The sequence below is a fragment of the Trichechus manatus genome, unplaced genomic scaffold (genome assembly GCF_000243295.1).
Source record: "Trichechus manatus latirostris isolate Lorelei unplaced genomic scaffold, TriManLat1.0 scaffold00018, whole genome shotgun sequence".
Taxonomy (NCBI): domain Eukaryota; kingdom Metazoa; phylum Chordata; class Mammalia; order Sirenia; family Trichechidae; genus Trichechus; species Trichechus manatus.
The window spans coordinates 23,285,909-23,306,571 of NW_004443954.1; the positions used below are offsets into that span (position 1 = coordinate 23,285,909).

Sequence of the window (20,663 nt, forward strand, 5' to 3'; positions counted from 1 at the left end):
GAAGGAGAGTCCCTGCGGACTCCGCTCATCGAACTGGGGCTTCTGCCCCGAGGACGCTCTCCGAGGAGCCCACTCTGCGGGCGGACATGTTTAGAGCGCGCGCCCCTCTCTCCCGCAGCTCATGGCGCGGCTCCTGAGACTCTGCACTTGGCTGCTGGCGCTCAGCTCTGGGCTCCTGGCGGCTGTGCGGGCGGAATGCAGTCAGGACTGCGCGTCGTGCAGCTACCGCCTGGCGCGCCCGGCCGACATCAACCCTCTGGTGAGTGCTCAGCACTTTGGTGGAAAGAGTCGTGTCCAATCCGCCAACTCCCTGGCCCGCTGCGCCGCGCGTCTTGAGGTCATACCTGGTGCAAGCCGCAGTAATGCGAATCCTTAGTGACCCAGGTGTCCTGGCTGTTCTCGGAACGCTGACCGAGATCCTGCCCTAGCTGTCAGCTTCAGGAACCGAGGCTATCTAGGAAAGGGTCAGGGCGACGGTGTATCGACGCCAACCATGTTTGTTTTAACCCCGGGGATGCGGGCGCCCCGGGACGTGCTCTCTTCAGCACCTCGGAGAGCACTTGGTGGGCGCCTCCAAAGATGCGCAGTCACATCCAGCTCCCAACACACCTCTACTAAGGGCCCCATTCCCACACCGCTAACCTCCTAGCCTTCCCGCACTCACCCACGAAAAACGTGGCAATAACAATGTTGCCATTTTTTATTGTCTTCTTTCTTCAAATTTCCCTCCTCTAGCTCTATAATCCCAGGTCCTTCAAGCCCTCACCCTAACCCGTGGATAGGAAAGAGCAAAGGGATGGGAAAGGGATAAAGGGAGAGGAAGGGGGAGAGCAGGAGACAAGAGAGAAAGAGATCCTCAGTTGTCTTAAAGGCAAGTGACTGTACTTTTGTAATACCTACTAAAACAATAGTTTTAGTTCTGCTATTGAAAAAAAACAAAAAAAGGCACAGGAGGAGTTGTGGCCAGTTGAAGAGGTGCCAACAGTCTAAAGCGTTTAGGATAAAAACCCGATGAAAGAGAACTCTCATTCTAACCATAGTACATTTACTCTTGAATCAGGTCCTCTCATTGTCTGCTGAATCAGAGTATCCCGATTCAGGGCCCAGGAATCTTCATTTTAACTAATTCCCCAAATGATTCCTTTGCACTGACTTCATGATTTGAAGAAATTCTGCAATGACTTGAAAGCTCAATATAGAGAAATTTATTAATCTAAGCATTTAGGCTCACTTGAGCCTTTGACGAAATGTTATGTATGTAGATACATTAAGTGGAGAAGAAAATTAAGGAAAAGATTCCAAAAAAATTCAAGGCAGATATTCCAGATTGAATGTTTGTTTCATTTTAATAACCTGGATCCATTTCATTTCAGGTTTGCTAACCTGGTTTTAGAGAAAAGATACATAGTACAGCTTCATATTTAAGCTGAGAAACATATCCCACTTAGATACAGGAAATAGTCCTCTTTGCCCACCTTTCTTCTCTCTCCTGTAGACCAGAGCTTTTAAGTTTTGCATAAAAAGTGACTAGTGGCTACAAACATAAGGACAGATCTTGTAGGTAAAGAATAGTGTACACAGAAGAAGAGAAAGAAGCCTAAAAGATACCACACAGAAGACCCCACTTTCTGAACCACAAGTACCCCAGCCTAGTCACACCCTCCTGGAGCTTTCCCAGACTGCACAGGGAGCAGCTTCCTCTTCTAGATTTCTCTGCCATTCACATAGCGATTAGCTGGGTCCTAGTCTAATTTTTCAGATCACACCGTCTGACCTCAAACTAGTATGAGATTTACTTAAATTGTGTGATTCAGTTGGTTAATATGACTGACATTTAACAGTGCTTGTTCAATTTTTTTCATATTTAATCTGCTCTCTTCACCAAGTTCCCAAAATGCTACTAATCTTATTCTCCCATCAGAGAGAATTTGAGCAAAACTCATTTCGTGGCAGAAAGTCCTTCCCTGGATATTACCAAAAATTGTGATTTCTCTCCTTTGTCTCAACCCTCTTCTCATTATTTAATATAGTTTTTTGGGGGGGGCAGGGAGCAGGAAGGGGATTAACTGCTCTTTCCAAAATTCTCCTCACTGCTTCTTATGTTGTTATTGTTGTAGCTTTTTATTATGGTTTTTATCTAGATGCTGTATGGCACCATGTAACATAAGCAATTTGAAGAAAAATAAAAAAGAGGTAATAAGGAATCATCAATAAAAATAGCAGTCTCTTAAGAAGGCATTTTGAACATAACTAATTTTTTTGTGTTGGAGTTTACATTTAAGGTTATTTTCTCAGTGACAAAAGGCTTTATTAATGGCTACATTACTAGAAGTACAGCACTTCGGGAATTTTAGCTAGGATGCAAAAGACATATGAGAAATGAGATTGCCTAGTCAAAAAAATATGCAGTAAAAGCAAGGTAGTAAATATTTGCTAAGTTACAGCCTTGTAAGAGACACTTGTGCTTGGTACTGTGGAGGATGCAAAGATGAGCAGACTTGCCAAATTCAATTTATTGTCTAATAAGGGAAATTTACCATTTAATGTGATCATAACTGTAGAACATAGGGTGTAATAGAGACACACATGGCTATAGAAATGTTTAAATTAATGTCACTTCTTTAATATGAGTGTGTTACTGTGATTATTTGTCACTATCTGTTTTTAAAAGAATCCAAATCACCTACATTAAAAAGTGTTTTGGTAAAAGTATATAAAATATTCAAAATTGATTTTTGGCAAACAGATCATTTAAATTTCATTTTAAAATGGAAATGCCACTTGAACATCTTAAGTATATTAATGATGTTTTCATTTCCTGATCAGCTATCAAAAATAAAACAGGACCATTTTAATTTAGATTGTATTTAGATTTTTAATATACTCATATATTTAATTTTATTAGACAAAGTTTAAATAATCATTAAGAGCTGCTTAAATATGTACCCTAAAGAATTTTGTTGCAAGAATAAAATGTTTCTTTTATCTTGAAAATATGTGTATTTCATATCAAATAATACACCCATATATTTTAAAATATCAAGAAAATGCTTAATTTTTCTATCTGAATCAAGGATTCTCAACCTAGGTTCTAGAAATAGCTTGAGAGGGCTATTAAAATGTTGTAAAGATTTTGCAGATGTTCATGCAATATTAGTACTATTTTTATCATACCTAAGTGACCGGTTGAGTAGAAGGGAATCATAACAAGATCATTAGCATTTATAGCCTAATTCTTATAATAATTATAATTTAATGCTGAGCCTTCGTGTTTTATCAAATAACATGATTTTCACTTGAAAAGACTTGTCTGCACACCAGTGGCTAAGTGTTAAGAAAAGAAATGTGAATAATTTGAACATTTGCATATATATAACCTCATATCACACCTCATTATTATAATCATGTGATTCAGGATGGTAAAAATCTGTTGTCTGTTTTAATCAATCAAGGAAAAAGGAAAATCAAAACATCTCTACTTTCAGCAAATCAATGTATCATAGTCCAAATAATATATAGGATGTAAATTGAATTCTTAGGCTGTCTTTCCATACTCATTTTGAAATTGTTGTTTTCTTTAAAGATTAAAAGGATAGCAGGAATATTGTATACTGTTCCAGGTAAAACATTAATACAAGGAAACAAACAAACTTTATATTATTAATATTGATTTCATCTGTAAGCTAAGAAGGTAAAAAGAATTTTACAGGAAATGATTCTAATTAGGTAAAGAGAAATTTCTCCCTTATGGTTATAAAAATCCCAGGCAAAATGAAATAAGCAGTGAAAAATTTTCCAGTGAAATTAGATTGTGAGGGCAGCCAGCCTAGGTTAAAACTGGGTGGAAAAAATCTTTCAAAGTATTGGATCTGTTAAAATTCAGAGACAAATTTCTAATTTGATTCAATTAGTCTCCCTCTTTCTCCCTTTCAGTTTTTATTTATTTCATTTGCCTGTCTAGTGTGATGAGAAAGTGCGATAAGAATACCAAGATGACTTTGTTATATGGGAGGGTTCATATCAATTTGAGCATAATGAGGTCCACAAAAACCGTGCTTACTTAATGAAATCAGAGAAACCACTTTTTAATCAGTGAATTCTTTTCCAGGCTTGCACACTGGAATGTGAAGGAAAACTGCCTTCTTTGAAAACCTGGGAAGCCTGCAAGGAGCTGCTGCAGCTGTCCAAGCTGGAGCTTTCTCAAGATGGCACCAACACCCTCCAAGAGAATGGCAAACAGGAGGAGAGCCATTTGCTAGCCAAGAAGTATGGGGGTTTCATGAAGAGGTATGGAGGCTTCATGAAGAAAATGGATGAGTTTTATCCCTTGGAGCCTGAGGAAGCGGCAAATGAAGGGGAAACCCTTGCCAAGAGATATGGGGGCTTCATGAAGAAGGATGCCGAGGAGGACACCTTGGCCAACTCCTCGGATCTGCTGAGAGAGCTGCTGGGAACAGGGGACAGAGGAGAGGGTGGCCCCCACCACGAGGGCAGTGACAATGACAAAGAAGTGAGCAAGAGATACGGGGGCTTCATGAGAGGCCTAAAAAGAAGCCCCCAACTGGAAGACGAGGCCAAAGAGCTGCAGAAGCGATATGGCGGCTTCATGAGAAGGGTGGGCCGCCCTGAGTGGTGGATGGACTACCAGAAAAGGTACGGGGGCTTCCTGAAGCGCTTTGCAGATTCTCTGCCCTCTGACGAAGAAAGCAAGAGTTATTCAAAAGAAGTTCCCGAAATGGAAAAACGATATGGAGGGTTTATGAGATTTTAGTATCCTTTATCCTCAGTGACCCCAGCCCCCAGCAAGCCTTCCTTTATCCCCCTATGAGAGACTATCTCATTGACTGTGTTTGGTTGTCTTGTGTTGCTTGCAGTGTATTTTTCCCTTGATTGTCTGCCTAACTAGAGGACCTGAAAGCTGCCATTTCAGGTTCTGTGTTCCTTTTAGCCTCTAAGTTCAGTATTATTCTATCGCAGCTATCTTGTTTTCCTGCTAAGTGAGTTTTGTTACCTTGTCCTTTATTTTTGACAAACATCAATAAATGCTTACTTGTATATAGATATAATAAACCCACTACCACAGCTGCATAATGTTCTTAGGAGTCTTTTCTTTTCTAAGGTCCTCAATTCGCCTTTGTGTTTCCATAGTAAATCCTAGACTCAGAGACAGTAAAACCATCTGCTTTTAACAGAAAACTACTGGCCTTCTCCTCTTCCAACAGCTGAAACTGCAAACACTTTTTTAAAATTTTGCTTCTTATATACCAAATTTAGGTGCATAAACCCATTGGAGGAAAATAGAATATATTTGCACTCTCATTTTTGGAAATCAGATACATGAAGAGAAACCAAAGCCTAATAAAGGAACTAGCTGTGCCTTCCTGTATAAGAAACCCTGCATTTCCACCCAATTGTGTATGCCTCTTTTCTTCAGCAAAGCATTCTAGGAAATTAAAGATTTTACAAATGAAGAAAGTGAAGCCCAGAAATGTTAAGTGGTTGGCATAAAATTGTCCAGCAATTGAAGAATATAAATGGAATTAAAACTCCAAACTTCCTATTCCCAGTCAACGTCCTTTCCACTACAGTTCCCTACCTCCCACCTAGGTCACTACCAAGAACTGGAAGAACTTGGGGCTACATCTTGTTCATCATGCACAACCCTGCACTAGGAATATAGTGAGTTCTCCAATATCTGATGAATGGCTAGATGAGTGAATTAATGAAATTTTATAGCCAGATAATAAGGAAACGTATTGTGAGAGGTTTTTATAGTTAATACTAGATTTAAAAGGCAAATTCCCATCACACAAGGAGGTTGTGACTACTTCATATTAATTAAACCGTTTGAGATAACATTCAGGTACAAGAAATGTAACATTTATTTTTCTAATTGAAACTATTTCAGGTAAACCCCCATCCACTAAATCATTCTTCCAGGACCCCCACCAACCTTCTCCCTTCTGTTCTCCAAAATAAAAATCAGAGCTTAACAATTCAGAAACATAGAGGAAGGACCTCTGCTTTTCAGTCTGTCAAGGTTGCCCTCAAGATGCTCACAGTCCAAGCCCCTGTGTTTAAATCTGATGAGAGAGCTCCACTGCCTTCAGCCATCCTTCCCTCTGTGTCCATCCCTGTCAGGGCTTTTGAGACATCCACACAGCCAAGCGCTGTTAGAAGACCTGTCACCTGATGGTGCAAGGTCACTCACAGGACCCCATCACCATCCACCTCTCTGACCCTTGCTAAACCAACTTCCCTTCCACTTGGAGCCCACCTCCTTTTGAACTAGAAATGCAAGTAATGTAAGTGTTTGAAGCAGATCAAGAAGAAGGTGATAGATGGCAACTGTGCTTGGAGTCGATATCAGGAATCAGTAAAGAGTGATGGAGACTGTGGCTGAGTGGAGATAGAAGGTCTCTATTCAGCTTTAGCCAGTGGCTTCCCTTGAAAACACCGGCCCAGCTTTGCCAGAATTCCCAAAAAGAGCCTGAAACTCTAATTTTTATGATAATATTCAACATTTTTAACTTTGCAATTGATTCCATTTAAAACAGAGTATGGGCCAAACACAAATATATCTCCAGGTTAGCTTTGGGGATAGTCTTCTGCGGGAAAAAAAAAAAAAGTCACCTAATTCTCTCTCAGAGCAAAGGAATCCCACATGTTGGAAACACAAATCCACCCTTGAGATGATAAAGGGGAAATGCCCTTATTTCTTCCTGATAAGTGTACAGCTGAGAAAATAATACAATTTAGCAATCAGATGAATCCATTTTTTTCAAAGCAAGCCAGGTTCTCTACCTAGGAGCAATCCCTTTCTATTTCTTGGTAGGCAGTAGCCAGGGCTAAAATGCTGGTTGTGGTTAACAAACAATTGTCTTTTCTGGATTCATCATGTGATCCAGGGGCAGGCACAATGCAGAGCTTTCACAGGGCTCCAAGTCCTCTGCCCCTCGGTTTCACCCCAGCACAGCCCAGGGTCATGTGTTTGTCTTCACTTCCCTCAGGCCTGGTGCCTTCTGGAACCCAGAAGATGCTCCATCGATGTTTAGGGAAGAAAGAACAAAGGAAAGGGACAAGGAAAAAGAGGAAAGGGATGGAGAAAGGAAAAGAATGTCAGAAGAGATGGTTCCCTCCTTCTGGGCCAAGGGAATTGCAATGCTGCCTACACATGCACAGAACTGGGCTCAGCAGTAGGTGCGGGCAGTTGTCCACAGACCTGGCCTGAGTGCTGCATAGGTTCCCTTTTTCCCCATATAGTTTCCATGCTGTTGGCCTCGAATCTGAAATTCTACCATTAGAATTTTATTCTTTTAACTCTTAAAGGCTTCAATGTTTTCAGGATGTCTTATGAATTCTGAGAAGCACTTGCTTATAGTCATCTGGGATGCTACTTTATATGCAGATACCTTCACTCTACCCTCACTCAGTCTGCACAAATGCCCTGGGTTTCTTCAACACAGAGATGACCAGAGAAGGTGAACCAAATGCCCCTGTCTGCCTAAGAGGCTCTCCAAGAAAATGAAGTATGCTGCTAAGTATACTCCATATTAACTGCAGGGGGAGCTGCTGCTCCATCTGTGCCTTTTCCCAGTAATTGCGCTCCCTAGTCACCTCATTTCCACTAACTTGGGACTTCCCAGTTCCACCTCCAAGCCTGCATCCTCCTCTTGGTTCCTTCTGAGAATTAATCATGTGTCAACTCTAGGGCCAAGCTGACTGAAATCCTAGCTCTACTATTCACTAGCTGTGTGAACTGAAGCTCTGTCAACCTCAGTTTCCTCATCTGTACCTCATTGTTGTTGTTGTGTGCCATCAAGTCGATTCTGACTCATGTGGACCTTAGATGACAGAGTAGAACTGCTCCCATAGGGTTTCCTAGGCTGTAATCTTTATGGGAGCATGTCACCAGGCCTTTTATCCCTCGTAGCAGATGGTGGGTTCCAGCCACGGGCCTTTCAGTTCCCAGCCGAGTGCTTAACCATTGCGCCACCAGGGCTCCTTCCATACCTCATTAGGTAGTTGTAATCAGTAAATATGTTAACCTGTGTAACGTGCTTAAACCATGCCAGCAGACAGTCAGCCCTTTGCAAGGTTTAGCTACTGCTGCTTAGTGGCCAGCTCATCTGGTGGGATTTTGATTGGTGGGTTCTCCTGCTCCCACCTCACTTCGCTCTGGTTCTTTCAAGGATGAGCTCCTGTGTGTGAACCTCAGTCCTAGTCTGAGCCTGATAAGGCCCAGGGCACAGGGTTTTTCTCCTAATGGTTGTAATCCCAGGAGGCAGAAACTACTTGCAGAGCCACTAACACTCATCTTCACTTACTCAATTTTCTAGAAAAATATGTAAAACCTGTGTAATCAAAACGTTATCAAAAACATCGAGCTAGATGAGGATAAGGAGTAAAAATTTGAATGCAAGTTTATGGAGTTCTTTTTGGTTTTTTTTTTGGCTTGAAATGTACATAAACACAAGTGAATCAATTCATCCAACATGAAAGAAGCCAGGTACTTGACTCTCTAGTGGAAGAGTGTTCCAGAATTAGGGAAGAGCAAGTGCACAGCCCCAAGATGTTGTGTTATCGAGGAAAAGCAAGGAGACATGTGGCCTTGTGGAAGCCATGGAAAAGGCTTTGGGTTTTATTCTAAAGGTCATAAAAAATGATTAGAGGTTAAGTGGAAACATACATTATATTTTTGCATCTAGCTATTTGGCTCAAAATTATGTTTCTGAGATTCATCTATGTCATTGCATATTGTTGTTAGTTGCTGTGCAGTCAGCTCTGACTCATGACAATCTTGTGTGTAACAGAAGGAAACATTGCCCAGCCCTGCACCGTCCTCATGATTGTTGGTATGTTTGAGTTCATTGATGCAGATATTTGTCAACCCATCTCTCGAGGTTTTCCCTTGTTTTCACTGACTCTCTCCTTTACCAAACGTGATGTCCTTCTCTAGCAATTGGTCTTTCCTGATGATGTGTCCAAAGTAAGTGAACCAAGGTCTTGCCATCCTTGTTTCTAAGGGCATTATCTTTCTTCTAAGACTGATTTGTTCCTTCTTCTGGTAGTTCATAGTATACTTAATATTCTTCACCAACATCACAGTTCGAATGCATCAATACTTCTTCTGTCTTCCTTTTTCATTATCCAACTTTTGCATGCTTATGAGGTGATGGAAAAGACTATGACATATGTCAGGCACATCTTAGTCATAAAAGTGACATCTTTGTTTTTTAACACTTTAAAGAGATCTTTTGTGGCAGAATTGCCTGATGCAACACATTGCTTGATTTCTTGACCTATAGCTATAGTTTATTATTTTCATTGCCATATAGTATTCCATTGCACAGAAATACTACAACTTCCATTCTGTTATGGATGGATGCTTGGTTTGCTTCCAGTTTTTGGCTATTGCAAATAATGCTGCTATAAACATTCTTGACCATGTCTCTTAGCACACCTGTGACACTGTCTTAGTCATCTAGTGCTGCTCCAACAGAAATACCACAAGTGGATGGCTTCAACAAAGAGAAGGCCATTCTCTCACAATCCAGTAGGCTACAAGTCCAAATTCAAGGCGTCAGTTTCAGGGGAATGCTTTCTCCGTCAGCTCTGGAGGAAGGTCTATGTCATCAATCTTCCTTTGGTCTGGGAGTATCTCCGCACAGGAACCTCAGGTCCAAAGGACGCACTCTGCTCCCGGGCACTGCTTTCTTGGGGGTATGAGGTTCCTGTGTGTCTCCGCTCACTTCTCTCTTTAATATCTCAAAAGAGATTGCATTAAGACACTATCTAATCTTGTCAACCTCATCAGCATAACCTCATCACAGTGATAGAATTTACAACACATAAGGAAATCACATCAGATAACACAATCATACAATACTTGGAATCATGACCTAGCCAAGATGCTACACACATTTTTTGGGGGATGCAATTCAATCCATGACAGACACAATTTCTCTATGCCAGGTCATAAGATATGCATATGTTCAACTTTCATTTATAATACCAAACAGCTATGATTTTGTGCTAATTTAGACTCCTGCTTGCAGTGTATGCATTACCAATACTTCATATTGTCAGTTTTTTTTTAATTTTAGACATTTTTGCTTTAATTTACATTTCCACTGTTACTAATCAGGTTAAATATCATTTTATATGCTTACTGACAACTTGGATATCCTCTTACTCTTTTGTTTTTCAAATAAGTTTTTTGAGCTGCCCACTGAACTATTTTCTAATCTGTGGTGAATGGCCTTATACCCATGAAACACGTGAACTTTTAAAACTATGTAACACAGAGTCACTTTCTATCTTCCTGGTACAACCTACACAAACCTGTCCATAACCCATCTGTGGTGGTTAAGATTGTGCATCTGCTTGGCTGGGCCATGATTCTCAGTGTTTATGTGTGATCACTCCCATGATGGGATCTGCTGTGAGTAGCCAATCCGTTGAAAGGGAATTTCCTTGGGAGTGTGGCCTGCATCCGAATATAAGCAGAAGTTCTGGCTTTTTGCTCACTCTGGATCCTGCAGCTGCCTCCTGCTCATCTGACCTCTGGTTCTTGGGACTTGAGCTATCAGCTTATCTGCAAATTTTGGGATTCCTTGATCTTCATAGCCTGTGAGCAACAGCCCCGCTCTCTGCAATCTGCTGATCTTGGGTTCGCCAACCCCTGTGGCTACATGAATCAAGAGAAGACTCTATCCTGATCCACAGACTTGGGACGTTCCAGCCTCTACAGTCACGTCAGCCATTTCCTTGATATAAATATATATATATATTTATACACTTTACTGGTTTTGCTTCTCTAGAGAACTCAGCCTAAGACACTATCCAGGGACTGACTGCACTTCTGACTGACACTGCTGACCAGCTGGCCACTGCTAGCAAAATACTGGTCATGCTGTATCTTGGCCTTTCCAGATTCTTTTATATCAGGAACACTTGTGTAGAATGCTGGGCTAGAGCAGCCCTCTCCCAACTTGGTGTCCTTTAGTCTACCAGGTCTCCCTGAGGCTCACAGAGATTAGTGGACCTGGGCAGGTCTTTCCAGGACCATGCTCTGCAAGGTGGGGGCAAGTAATTTCTGAGGGGAGTTGCAGGATTTGATGATTGAATGCTTCAAGGAACCACTCCATCCAGGCCTGGAAGCAAGGCACTATCCTTCCTTTACCTTGAGGTCCTTGCCTGTCACCTGCCCCTAGGGGAGTGAGGTTTCTTGTTGACCTTTTTCCTGGAGTGCCTGGAGAAGATCTCTGGCAGCCCCTCTCCACTCTACCAACTGGCCTGCCCTCACTTTTGTATTCATCCTGAAAGGAAAATAGAAAGAAGAGGGAGTTGCAAACAGCAGCCTCTGGAATTCCTCCTTCAATTTATCAATCAAGTAGAATGCTAGATCATATACAGACAGAAAGAGGGCTAAAAGTAAAGCCAAGGATATGAGTCACTATACTAGAAATCAGCATTGAGGTGACAGGACACTAAGCTCCTGTTACAGAACGGGTTGACAGGGCAGGAACTGAGGGGAATTTAGAATTGGCACTAGACAATTGACCAGCAAGTCATTTTTTTCCTTTTTCATTACCCACATTATTCATTTAATAAATATTGATTGAGCATACACTATAGGTCATGCACTACTCTAGACTCAGGAGATACAGAAGTGAAAGGCCACCCCAGTTCTCTGCTTTCTCAAAACTTTATTCTAATGAGTATAGTGAAACAATAAAGAACAAGCAAATAAACAAATAATTTCATATAACTAAGTGCTCTGCTTGTTCTTCATAAGAGAGTTAAAAAATGCAGAGCTATACAGTGTTAAAAATTAAATTCCTCATACAGGATAGCTCCCACCTCCCCCAAAAAATCACCAACACATATCATAATCCAACTTTCCCAAACCAAAGACTAAGAAAGAATTCTGAAAGCACCTCATGAAAAATGAAATATCACTTATAAAGGAGCGCCAATAAGACTAGGTGTTGATTTCTCGTCAGAAACCATAAAGGCAAGAAGGCAATGGAAGGACATACATAAAACCCTGAAGGAAAAGAATTGCCAAACAAGAATCATATACAGCAAAATTGTCTTTCAAATATGAAATAAGCCATTCCCAGATAAGCAGAAACTAAGGGGATTTGTAAAAACAGACCAGCCTTACAAGAAGTATTAAAAGGAGTCCTTTGGATAGAGAACCAATGACATCAGACAACAACCTGAAATAAAAACACCAGACAACATCATTCAGATACCAACCCATATAAAGTCTTCACAAAAACAAATTAAAGCTAAAAACCTGACTACATGGAACCAGAGGAGTTAAGCTGTAAATAGCAAAAACTTCAAAACAAAAACGGGGAATAAAAGACATAGTTATAGGAGGCAGGGCCAAGATGGCAGAATAGTCACACGCTTCCTGTGGTTCCCCTTACAACAAAGACCCAAAAAAACAAGTGAATCAAGTATATATGACAATCTAGGAGCCCTGAACATCAAAGACAAAGTTAAGGAGTCTGAGTGAGCTGCAGGGGGAGAGAGAGACAATTCAGAAGTAGCGAGGAAGTGCCAGACTTGACCTGGCCAGCACCTTTCAGTCTGGATTGTTTGGCACATGCAGGCTGAGGCAAGCAGTAGCACTTGGGACGCATTTTTCACGTCAGAAGAAACCGAGCAGCAGAGAGTCTACACAAGCTTCCAGAGCCAGGGGGAAGCGGCACTGGATCTGCAAAAGTTAAGTGCAAGAGTCTAACCTACCACACAGAATCAAAATAACCCTTCCCTCTCTGGGAAGTGACTCTCTTCCCCTCACCTGCTCCCTCCCCACTCTGCTGCGTCCCAGTCCAGCAGTGTTCAGCTGTTGCCACGCCCCCTAGGCTGGAAGTGGAACCCATCATGCGCCTGAGCCATGGGGAGGGAAAAAATAAACAAATGAACAAACAGGAAAAAAGAAACCGCCAGCTCCCCTAAGCCGAGAACTCAAGGCAGGCACTTCCCCTTTGCCTAGGCGCAGGCATAAGGGGTCCACGGACTTCAAATGCCTTTCACCCCTGCCTAGACCTGTGTGGGCTCATTCAACAGCATAGGCTTTCTTTAGTATAGTACAACAGGGTATATACCTGAAGCGTATTTTCAACTGCAACAGTTAAGGGGGAGTGGCAGATTCATGACATTTGACACCATCCTGCCCATTAAACAGGGTCCTCACCTACCCACATCAGGGGCCTGAGGACTGGAGGCTATATGCACTCCACCTTGCCACCCACGACAGGGGTCCGAGAATAAGTGGTACATCCCAGTCCTTACAGCCAACAGCATTGGGTGCCCAAAGTCCTGCTGCAAAATCCACCCGCCTTTGTGCTTTAGGGGACAGGAACATGCCTTCCACCTACAGGCAGCTGACAGCCCCCTACCTTGCTCAGCACATAACCCCCTACGGCAGCCAGATACCTGTGCCTGCTCTAATCACCCCTATGTAGCCCTGCCTGTCTAGGACTGTAGGTGTGAGCCTGCACCACACACTCAGTGACTGACGACATGGACAACTGAGCTGAATCCACACAAGAAAAGTAAACGGACTCCAGGGCTCATATACCTAGTAACTGCTCTAACCACCTGGTGACAGGACATGAGAGCTTCAAAGACACCAATAATCAAAGTAACTCACACACACAGCCTATTTGGGCATATCAAAACAAAAGAAAACAAGAAGCTAGGACACAGTAAGCAAACATACAATAAATAAGTATAATAACTCAGATGGCTCAGAGACAACAGTAATATCAAATCATATAGCGACAGATCATGATGGTTCCAGCAAGGGACCAAAGCAAAGAACCAGGAAACCTCTCAGAGGAAGAGAAGGTCTTGGAATTACTGGAGGTAGAATTCAAAAGATTAAGATACAGAGCTCTTCAAGGTATAAGGAAGGAGATCAGGCAAAACTTAGACCAAGCCAAGGAACACACAGACAAAGCAATAGAAGTATTTAGTAGAGCTGTACAAGAGCAGCATTGACGAGAGAAACAGCTCCACAATAGTAATTGTTTTTGTTTTGTTGTGTGCGACTGAGTCGATGCCGACTCACAGAGACCCTATAGGACAGAGTGGAACTGCCCCATAGGGTTTCCAAGGAGCAACTGGTGGATTCGAACTGCTGACCTTTTCGTTAGCACCCAGAGCTCTTAACTACTTCACCATCAGGGCTCCAAAGTATTGGCGTTCCCACACTGGGAGTCGATCCCAGGCCACGTGGGTGAAAACCAGGAATCCTAACCGCTAGACCATGAGGGAGACAATCGTAGTAGGAGATTTCAACACACCACTTTCGATGAAGGACAGAAGAACATCTAGAAAGAAGCTCAATAGACACGCAAGATCTAAATGCTACAATCAACCAACTTGATCTCATAGATGTATACAAAGCACTCCACCCAAGCATACTTTCTTTTCCAATGCACATGGAACATTCTCCAGAATAGACCATGTATTAGGCCACAAAGCAAGCCTTAACAGAATACAAAACATCAAAATATTACAAAGCATCTTTTCTGACCATAAAGCCAAAACAGTAGAAATCAATAACAGAAAAAGTGAGGAAAAAAATCAAATACCTGGAAACTGAACAACACCTTGCTAATAGAATTGAGAATCCAGAGTCAGTTCATCTACCTATGAGCAGCTGATATTTGACAAAGGTCCAACGCCCATTAAATGGGGAAAAGACAGTCTCTTCAACAAATGATGCTGGCATAACTGGATATCCATCTGCAAAAAAACGAAACAAGGTGCATACCTCACATCATGTACAAAAACTAACTCAAAATGGATCGAAGACCTGAATATAAAATCTAATATGATAAAGATCATGGAAGAAACAATAAAGGCAATGCTAGGAGCCCTAATACATGGCATAAACAGAATACAAACCATAAGTAACAATGCACAAACACCAGAAGAGAAACTAGATAATTGGGAGCTCCTAAAAAGCAAACATTATGCTCATCAAAAGACTTCACCAAAAGAGTCAAAAGACAACCTACAGACTGGGAAAAAAAATTTGGCTATGACATATCTAATAAGGGTTTAATCTCTAAAATCTACAAGATACTGCAACATCTCAACAAAAAGACAAATAACCCAATTAAAAAATGGGCAAAAGATATGAACAGACACTTCACCAAAGAAGACATTCAGGTGGCTAACAGATACATGAGGAAATGCTCACCATCATTAGCCATTAGAGAAATGCAAATCAAAATTACAATGAGATACCATCTCACCCCAACCAAGTTAACACTAATCCAAAGAACACAAAATAATAAATGTTACAGAGGTAGTGGAGAGACTGGAACTTTTATGCACTGCTTGTGGGAATGTAAAATGGTACAACCACTTTCGAAATTGATTTGGCTCTTCCTTTAAAAGCTAGAAATAAAGTACCATACGATCCAGCAACCCCACTCCTTGGAATATATCCAAGAGAAATAAGAGCCATCACAGGAATAGATAAATTCACACTCATATTCATTGCAGCACTGTTCACAATAGCAAAAAGATAGAAACACCTAGGTGCCCATCAACAGACAAATGGATAAATAAATTATGGTACATACACACAAAGGAACACTATGCAATGATAAAGATGAATCCATGAAACATCTCACAACGTGAATGAATCGGGAAGACATTATGCTGACTGAAATTAGTCAGTCACAAAAGGACAAGTATTATATGAGACCACTATTATAAGAACTCAAGAAAAGATTTAAACACAGAAGAAAACATTCTTTGATGGTTACAAGGGTGGGAAGGGAAGGAGAGGAAATTCATTAACTAGGTAGTAGACAAGAATGTTCTTAGGTGAAGGGGAGGACAACCCACAATGCAGGGGAAGTCAGCACAACTGGACTACACCAAAAGCTAAGAAGTTTCTTGAGCACAACCAAACACTTCGAGGGACAGAATAGCAGGGGCTGAGGTCTGGGGACCATGGTTTTGGACGACATCTAGGTCAATTGGCATAACAAAGTTTATTAAGAAAATGTTGTGCATCCCACTTTGGTGAGTGGCCTTTAGGGTCTTAAAAGCTTGGGAGCAGCCATCTAAGATGCATCAATTGTTCCCAACCCACCTGGAGCAAAGGAGAATGAAGAACACCAAAGATACAAGGAAAATATTAGCCCAAGAGACCAAAGGGCCACGTAAACCAGAGACTCCATCACCCTGAGACCAGAAGAACTAGATGGTGCCCGGCTACCACAAATGATGGCCCTAACAGGGAACACAGCAGAGAGTTCCTGATGCAGCAGGAGAAAATTGTGGAGTAGAGCTCAAATTCATGTAAAAATACCAGACTTAATTGTCTGACTGAGACTGGAGGAACCCTTAAAGCCATGGCCCCTGGACACTCTGTTCACCCAGAACTAAAACCATTCCCGAAGCCCACTCTTCAGACAAAGATAAAAATGGACTATAAAACATAAAATAATACTCATGAAGAGTGTACATCTTAGTTAAAGCAGATAAACAAGACCTCCTGTCCAGAGGGAGAATGAAAAGGCAGGAAGAGACAGGAGCTGGTTGAAGGGATATGGGAAACCTGGGGTGGGAAGGGCGAGTGTCCTGTTACATTGTAGGGATTGCAACAAGTGTCAAATAACAATATGTGTACACATTTTTGTATGAGAAATTAACTTGAGCTGTAAACTTTCACCTAAGGCATAATTAAAAAAAAAAAAAGACGTAGTTATAGAATTTCCACAGGGGGAGGAAGTCAAGTTGATTTCAAGATATAACACATTTTTTAATCTTAATAGGATTAAGGTAAACTTCAAGGTAACCACAAAGAAAAGCAATAAATCTACTCAATAAAATGAAGAAGAAAAAAACCAAAAAGACTCAGTAAACATAAAAAAAACAACGATTGATAGGAAAAGAAAATCCATATACAAAAAGAACTCAGTACGGAAAATTAAGAGGAAGAAAGACGCCATTAACACCACAAAAAAAGTATAACAAAATTCAAAATGATGGCAATGAATCTATACTATCGTTAATCACACTGAAAGTACATGGATTAAATGCACCAGTCAAGAGACAGAGAGTGGAAGAATGAATAAAAAGAACATGACCCATCAATATGTTTCTTTCAAGAGATACACCTTAAACACAAAGACATAAACAAGTTAAAAATCCAAGAATGGAAAAAAGTATATCAAACAAATGGTATCCAAAGACAGCAGGAGTAGCAACAGTAATTTCAGATTAAATAGATTTAAGTCAAAATTCATTATAAGAGAAAAAGAAGGGCACTATATAATGATTAAAGGGTCAACCCACCAAGAAGACATAACAATAATAAATACTTATGTACCCAATGACAGAGCTCCAAAATATATAAAGCAAACTCTAATATAATTGGAAAGAGAAAAAGACAGTTCTACAATAATAGTAGGAGATTTTAACACATCACTTCCAATGAGGGAGAGAACAACTAGAAAGAAACTCAATAAAGATACAGAAGATCTAAATAACACAATCAACCAACTTGCTCTCATAGCCATTGTCTTAGGCTGGGTTCTCTAGAGAAGCAAAACAAGTGAAGCTTGTATATATATATATAGAGAGAGAGAGAGATTTACATCAAGGAAATGGTTCACATGGTTGTACAGGCTAGAAAGTCCCAAGTCCCTGGGTCAGGATGGAGGCTTATCCTGACTCACATAGCTGCAGGGGCTGACGAACCCAAGACTGGCAGGTAAGCTGGCAGACTGCTGGCTCACAGGCTGCGGAGGCTGAAGAAGCCCAAGATCAGCAGGAAAGCTGCTAGCTCAAGTCCCAAGAACCAGAGGTCAGATAAACAGGAGCCAGATGCAGGATTCAGAAGGAGAAAAGAAAAAAAGTCCACATATATGGAATGAAAGCCACACTTCCCAAGGAAACTCCCTTTCAACTGATTGGCTGCTTGTAGCAGATCTCATCATGGAGGTAATTACATCATTACATCGCTGCCAAACTACATAACTGCCAAACCACTGAGAATCATGGCCCAACCAAGTTGACACACAACCTTAATCATGACAGACATATACAGAACACACCATCCAACAACAGCACAGTACACATTCTTCTCCAACACACATGGATCATTCTCCAGGATAGGCCATATTCTAGAAAGCCTCAATAAGTTAAAAAACATCAACATAACACAAAACATCTTCTCTGACCCTAACACTATAAAACTAGAAATCAATAACAGACAGAGCGACTTCTGGGCAACTTGGTGCTATAGACAGAAGCACCATGACATCCCTCCACAGCAAAGACCCAAAAAACTAAGTCAAACAGAGACAAACGTCAATCCTGAAACCTAAAGCACCAAATGAAGAGATAAAGAACTCAGCCAAACACCAAATGAAATAAGAAACTGACAGAGAACAGACAGCGAGGAAAGATACATGCAGAGGACCCCTATCAGCTAACAGCACGAATCCGCCATCTTGGACTCCTACCGGAGATCAGTGAACAGGGGGTACTAGAAAATAGCTTCACAGAGCTTTCAGCAGGAGACACAACAAATGGTAACCAGCAATACACACTTTCCTATCCCCCACCCTTCTTCACCCCCACTCGGCCTCCCCTGCTTCCTGTAGCCACAGTCCCTTGGCCAGGAAGCATAAGCTTCACCCCAGTGCCACTTGGATTCCACTGTCCTGCACTGGCTGGCTCCCTGAGTGCCATTTGTTGACTGCTGTTGTTCCTTTTTTCTGCTTCTTTGATTTCTTCCCTACCTCTCACTACCTCCTCCTCCTTTCTCTCAAATACCTAGCCCTGGGTGCCATCTTTGCTTCTTCCTGAAAGGCTGTGAAACACCGCTTGACTGTGAAACTGCTTCCATGCCGTGCTGCCATGCTGGGGGGATCCCTGGGTTTTTTTCTTTGTTGGTTTGTTCTGATTTGATTTGTCTGTTTTCTTTTTCTTTTCTCGGCTCGGGAGTCCCTTATAGCTGGGCAGTACTGCACAGCTTGGAATCTACTCCATTACTCTGCACAGATGCACAGTGGAATCTCTGGGGCATTTCTTTTCTCTTGGGTTTTTTTGTTGTTGTTGTTGTTGTTTTTCTTTTTGTTTCATTGTTTTCTTCTCTCTCTTTTTCCCTTTTTGTCTTTCTTCATTTCTCAGTTTCTTGACTTTGTATACTTACCTCCTCTTCCTGTCTCCTGAAAACAATGAACTGTGTGAAACCTCTACCCCTTCTAGCCAGGCTGTACTTCACGGCCTGGGAGCAACCTCCCCAGTCCTTGCAGCCACACTGGTGGGATACCTGGGGGCTTTTCTTTTTTTTTCCCCCCCTAATTTTTATTTATTCATTTTTTTAACTTTTTTTCTTTTTACCTTTTGTTTTTCTCCATTTCTCAGTCTCTCATCTCTCCACTCCAATGGCAAGCTCCCTTAACACTCTTTTTGGTTTGTGTGTTTGTATGTTTTTGGCTCCTGTTCCTATCTCCTCTGTCTCCTCTTTCCTATACCCATCTTAGCTCCACACATCACAATCTCCCCCTCCTTCCTGCCTACCTGCACCGTACACTGAACGTCACATCCCTAAGCAGCACAGGCACAGCCTACCAGAACCTCCCCTGCACTGATTCCTAGCCCGCCCAGTAGGCCCTAGTACGTGCCTTAAACAACCCATCCCAGCAACTCACCTTCAGCTGGACCTGTCCTTCTGTACCATACCTGAGTGACTGACCATGACTATTGGAGAAGGATACAAAAAGTATCGTGCCTAGAGATGAGTAAACAACAAAGAACGTACACCCGCCTGCTCAGAAATAACCAAATAAAACAAAAAAGCAGGATAAAACAAACAAATGTACAACCAGTAAACGAGGACAATAACTACTGAATGTCCTGAAGACAGCAGACAATATCAAAACATATACAAAGACAGGACAGGATAGTTCCAGTGGTCATCCAAAATAAAACACCAGATGACTTTTCAGTAGAAGAAAAAGCAGTAGAACTACCTGAGAGGGAATTCAAATCTCTAATATTCAGAACAATCCAAGAGTTGAAGCAAAAAGCAGACAAAAATAGGCAAATTCATGGAAAAAGCAGACAAATGCATGGAAACTACAGACAAAAACATGGAATAATTCAGGAAAATAATACAGGAACAAAATGCTAAAATAAATACACAACTAGAAATCATACAAAAACAACAATTAAAAATCCAAAAGATAAACAACAAGATTGCAGAAATGGACAGTCTCATAGAAGGGCTGAGGAACAGGTTAGAAATGATGGAAGACAGGATCAGCGAAACTGAAGACAAACACTTGGATACAAATCTGTTTGAGGAAAAATCAGAAAAAGGAAAGAAAAAAATGAAGAAACCCTGAGAATTATGTAGGATACAATCAAAATCAAAAATATGCGAGTGATCAGAGTTCCAGAACAGGGAAAGAAAACAGAAAACCCAGAGAGGATCTTTGAAGAACTGCTGACAGAAAACTTCCACAATATCATGAAAGATGAAAAGCTGACCATCCAAGAAGCTCAATGAACTCCATGTAGGATAGACCCCAAAAGAAAATCACCAAGGCATATCATAATCACACTTGCTAAAACCAAAGACAAACAGAATCCTGAGA

General features: G+C 41.3%; 1 protein-coding gene and 1 non-coding gene across 2 annotated transcripts; one reads left to right on the forward strand and one right to left on the reverse strand.

Annotated features, from left to right (window-relative positions):
- The first annotated feature begins 121 nt into the window (after positions 1 to 121).
- On the forward strand, positions 122 to 4,771 carry PENK (proenkephalin). The gene is made up of 2 exons (XM_004372580.1): positions 122 to 259; positions 4,109 to 4,771. Exons 1-2 carry the CDS (start codon positions 122 to 124, stop codon positions 4,769 to 4,771), a joined length of 801 nt encoding a protein of 266 aa, XP_004372637.1.
- Positions 4,772 to 14,229: 9,458 nt separating this feature from the next.
- TRNAE-UUC (transfer RNA glutamic acid (anticodon UUC)) lies at positions 14,230 to 14,301 on the reverse strand. Its single transcript has one exon. It is a non-coding gene; the product is annotated as a tRNA-Glu (tRNA).
- Between the last annotated feature and the right edge of the window lie 6,362 nt (positions 14,302 to 20,663).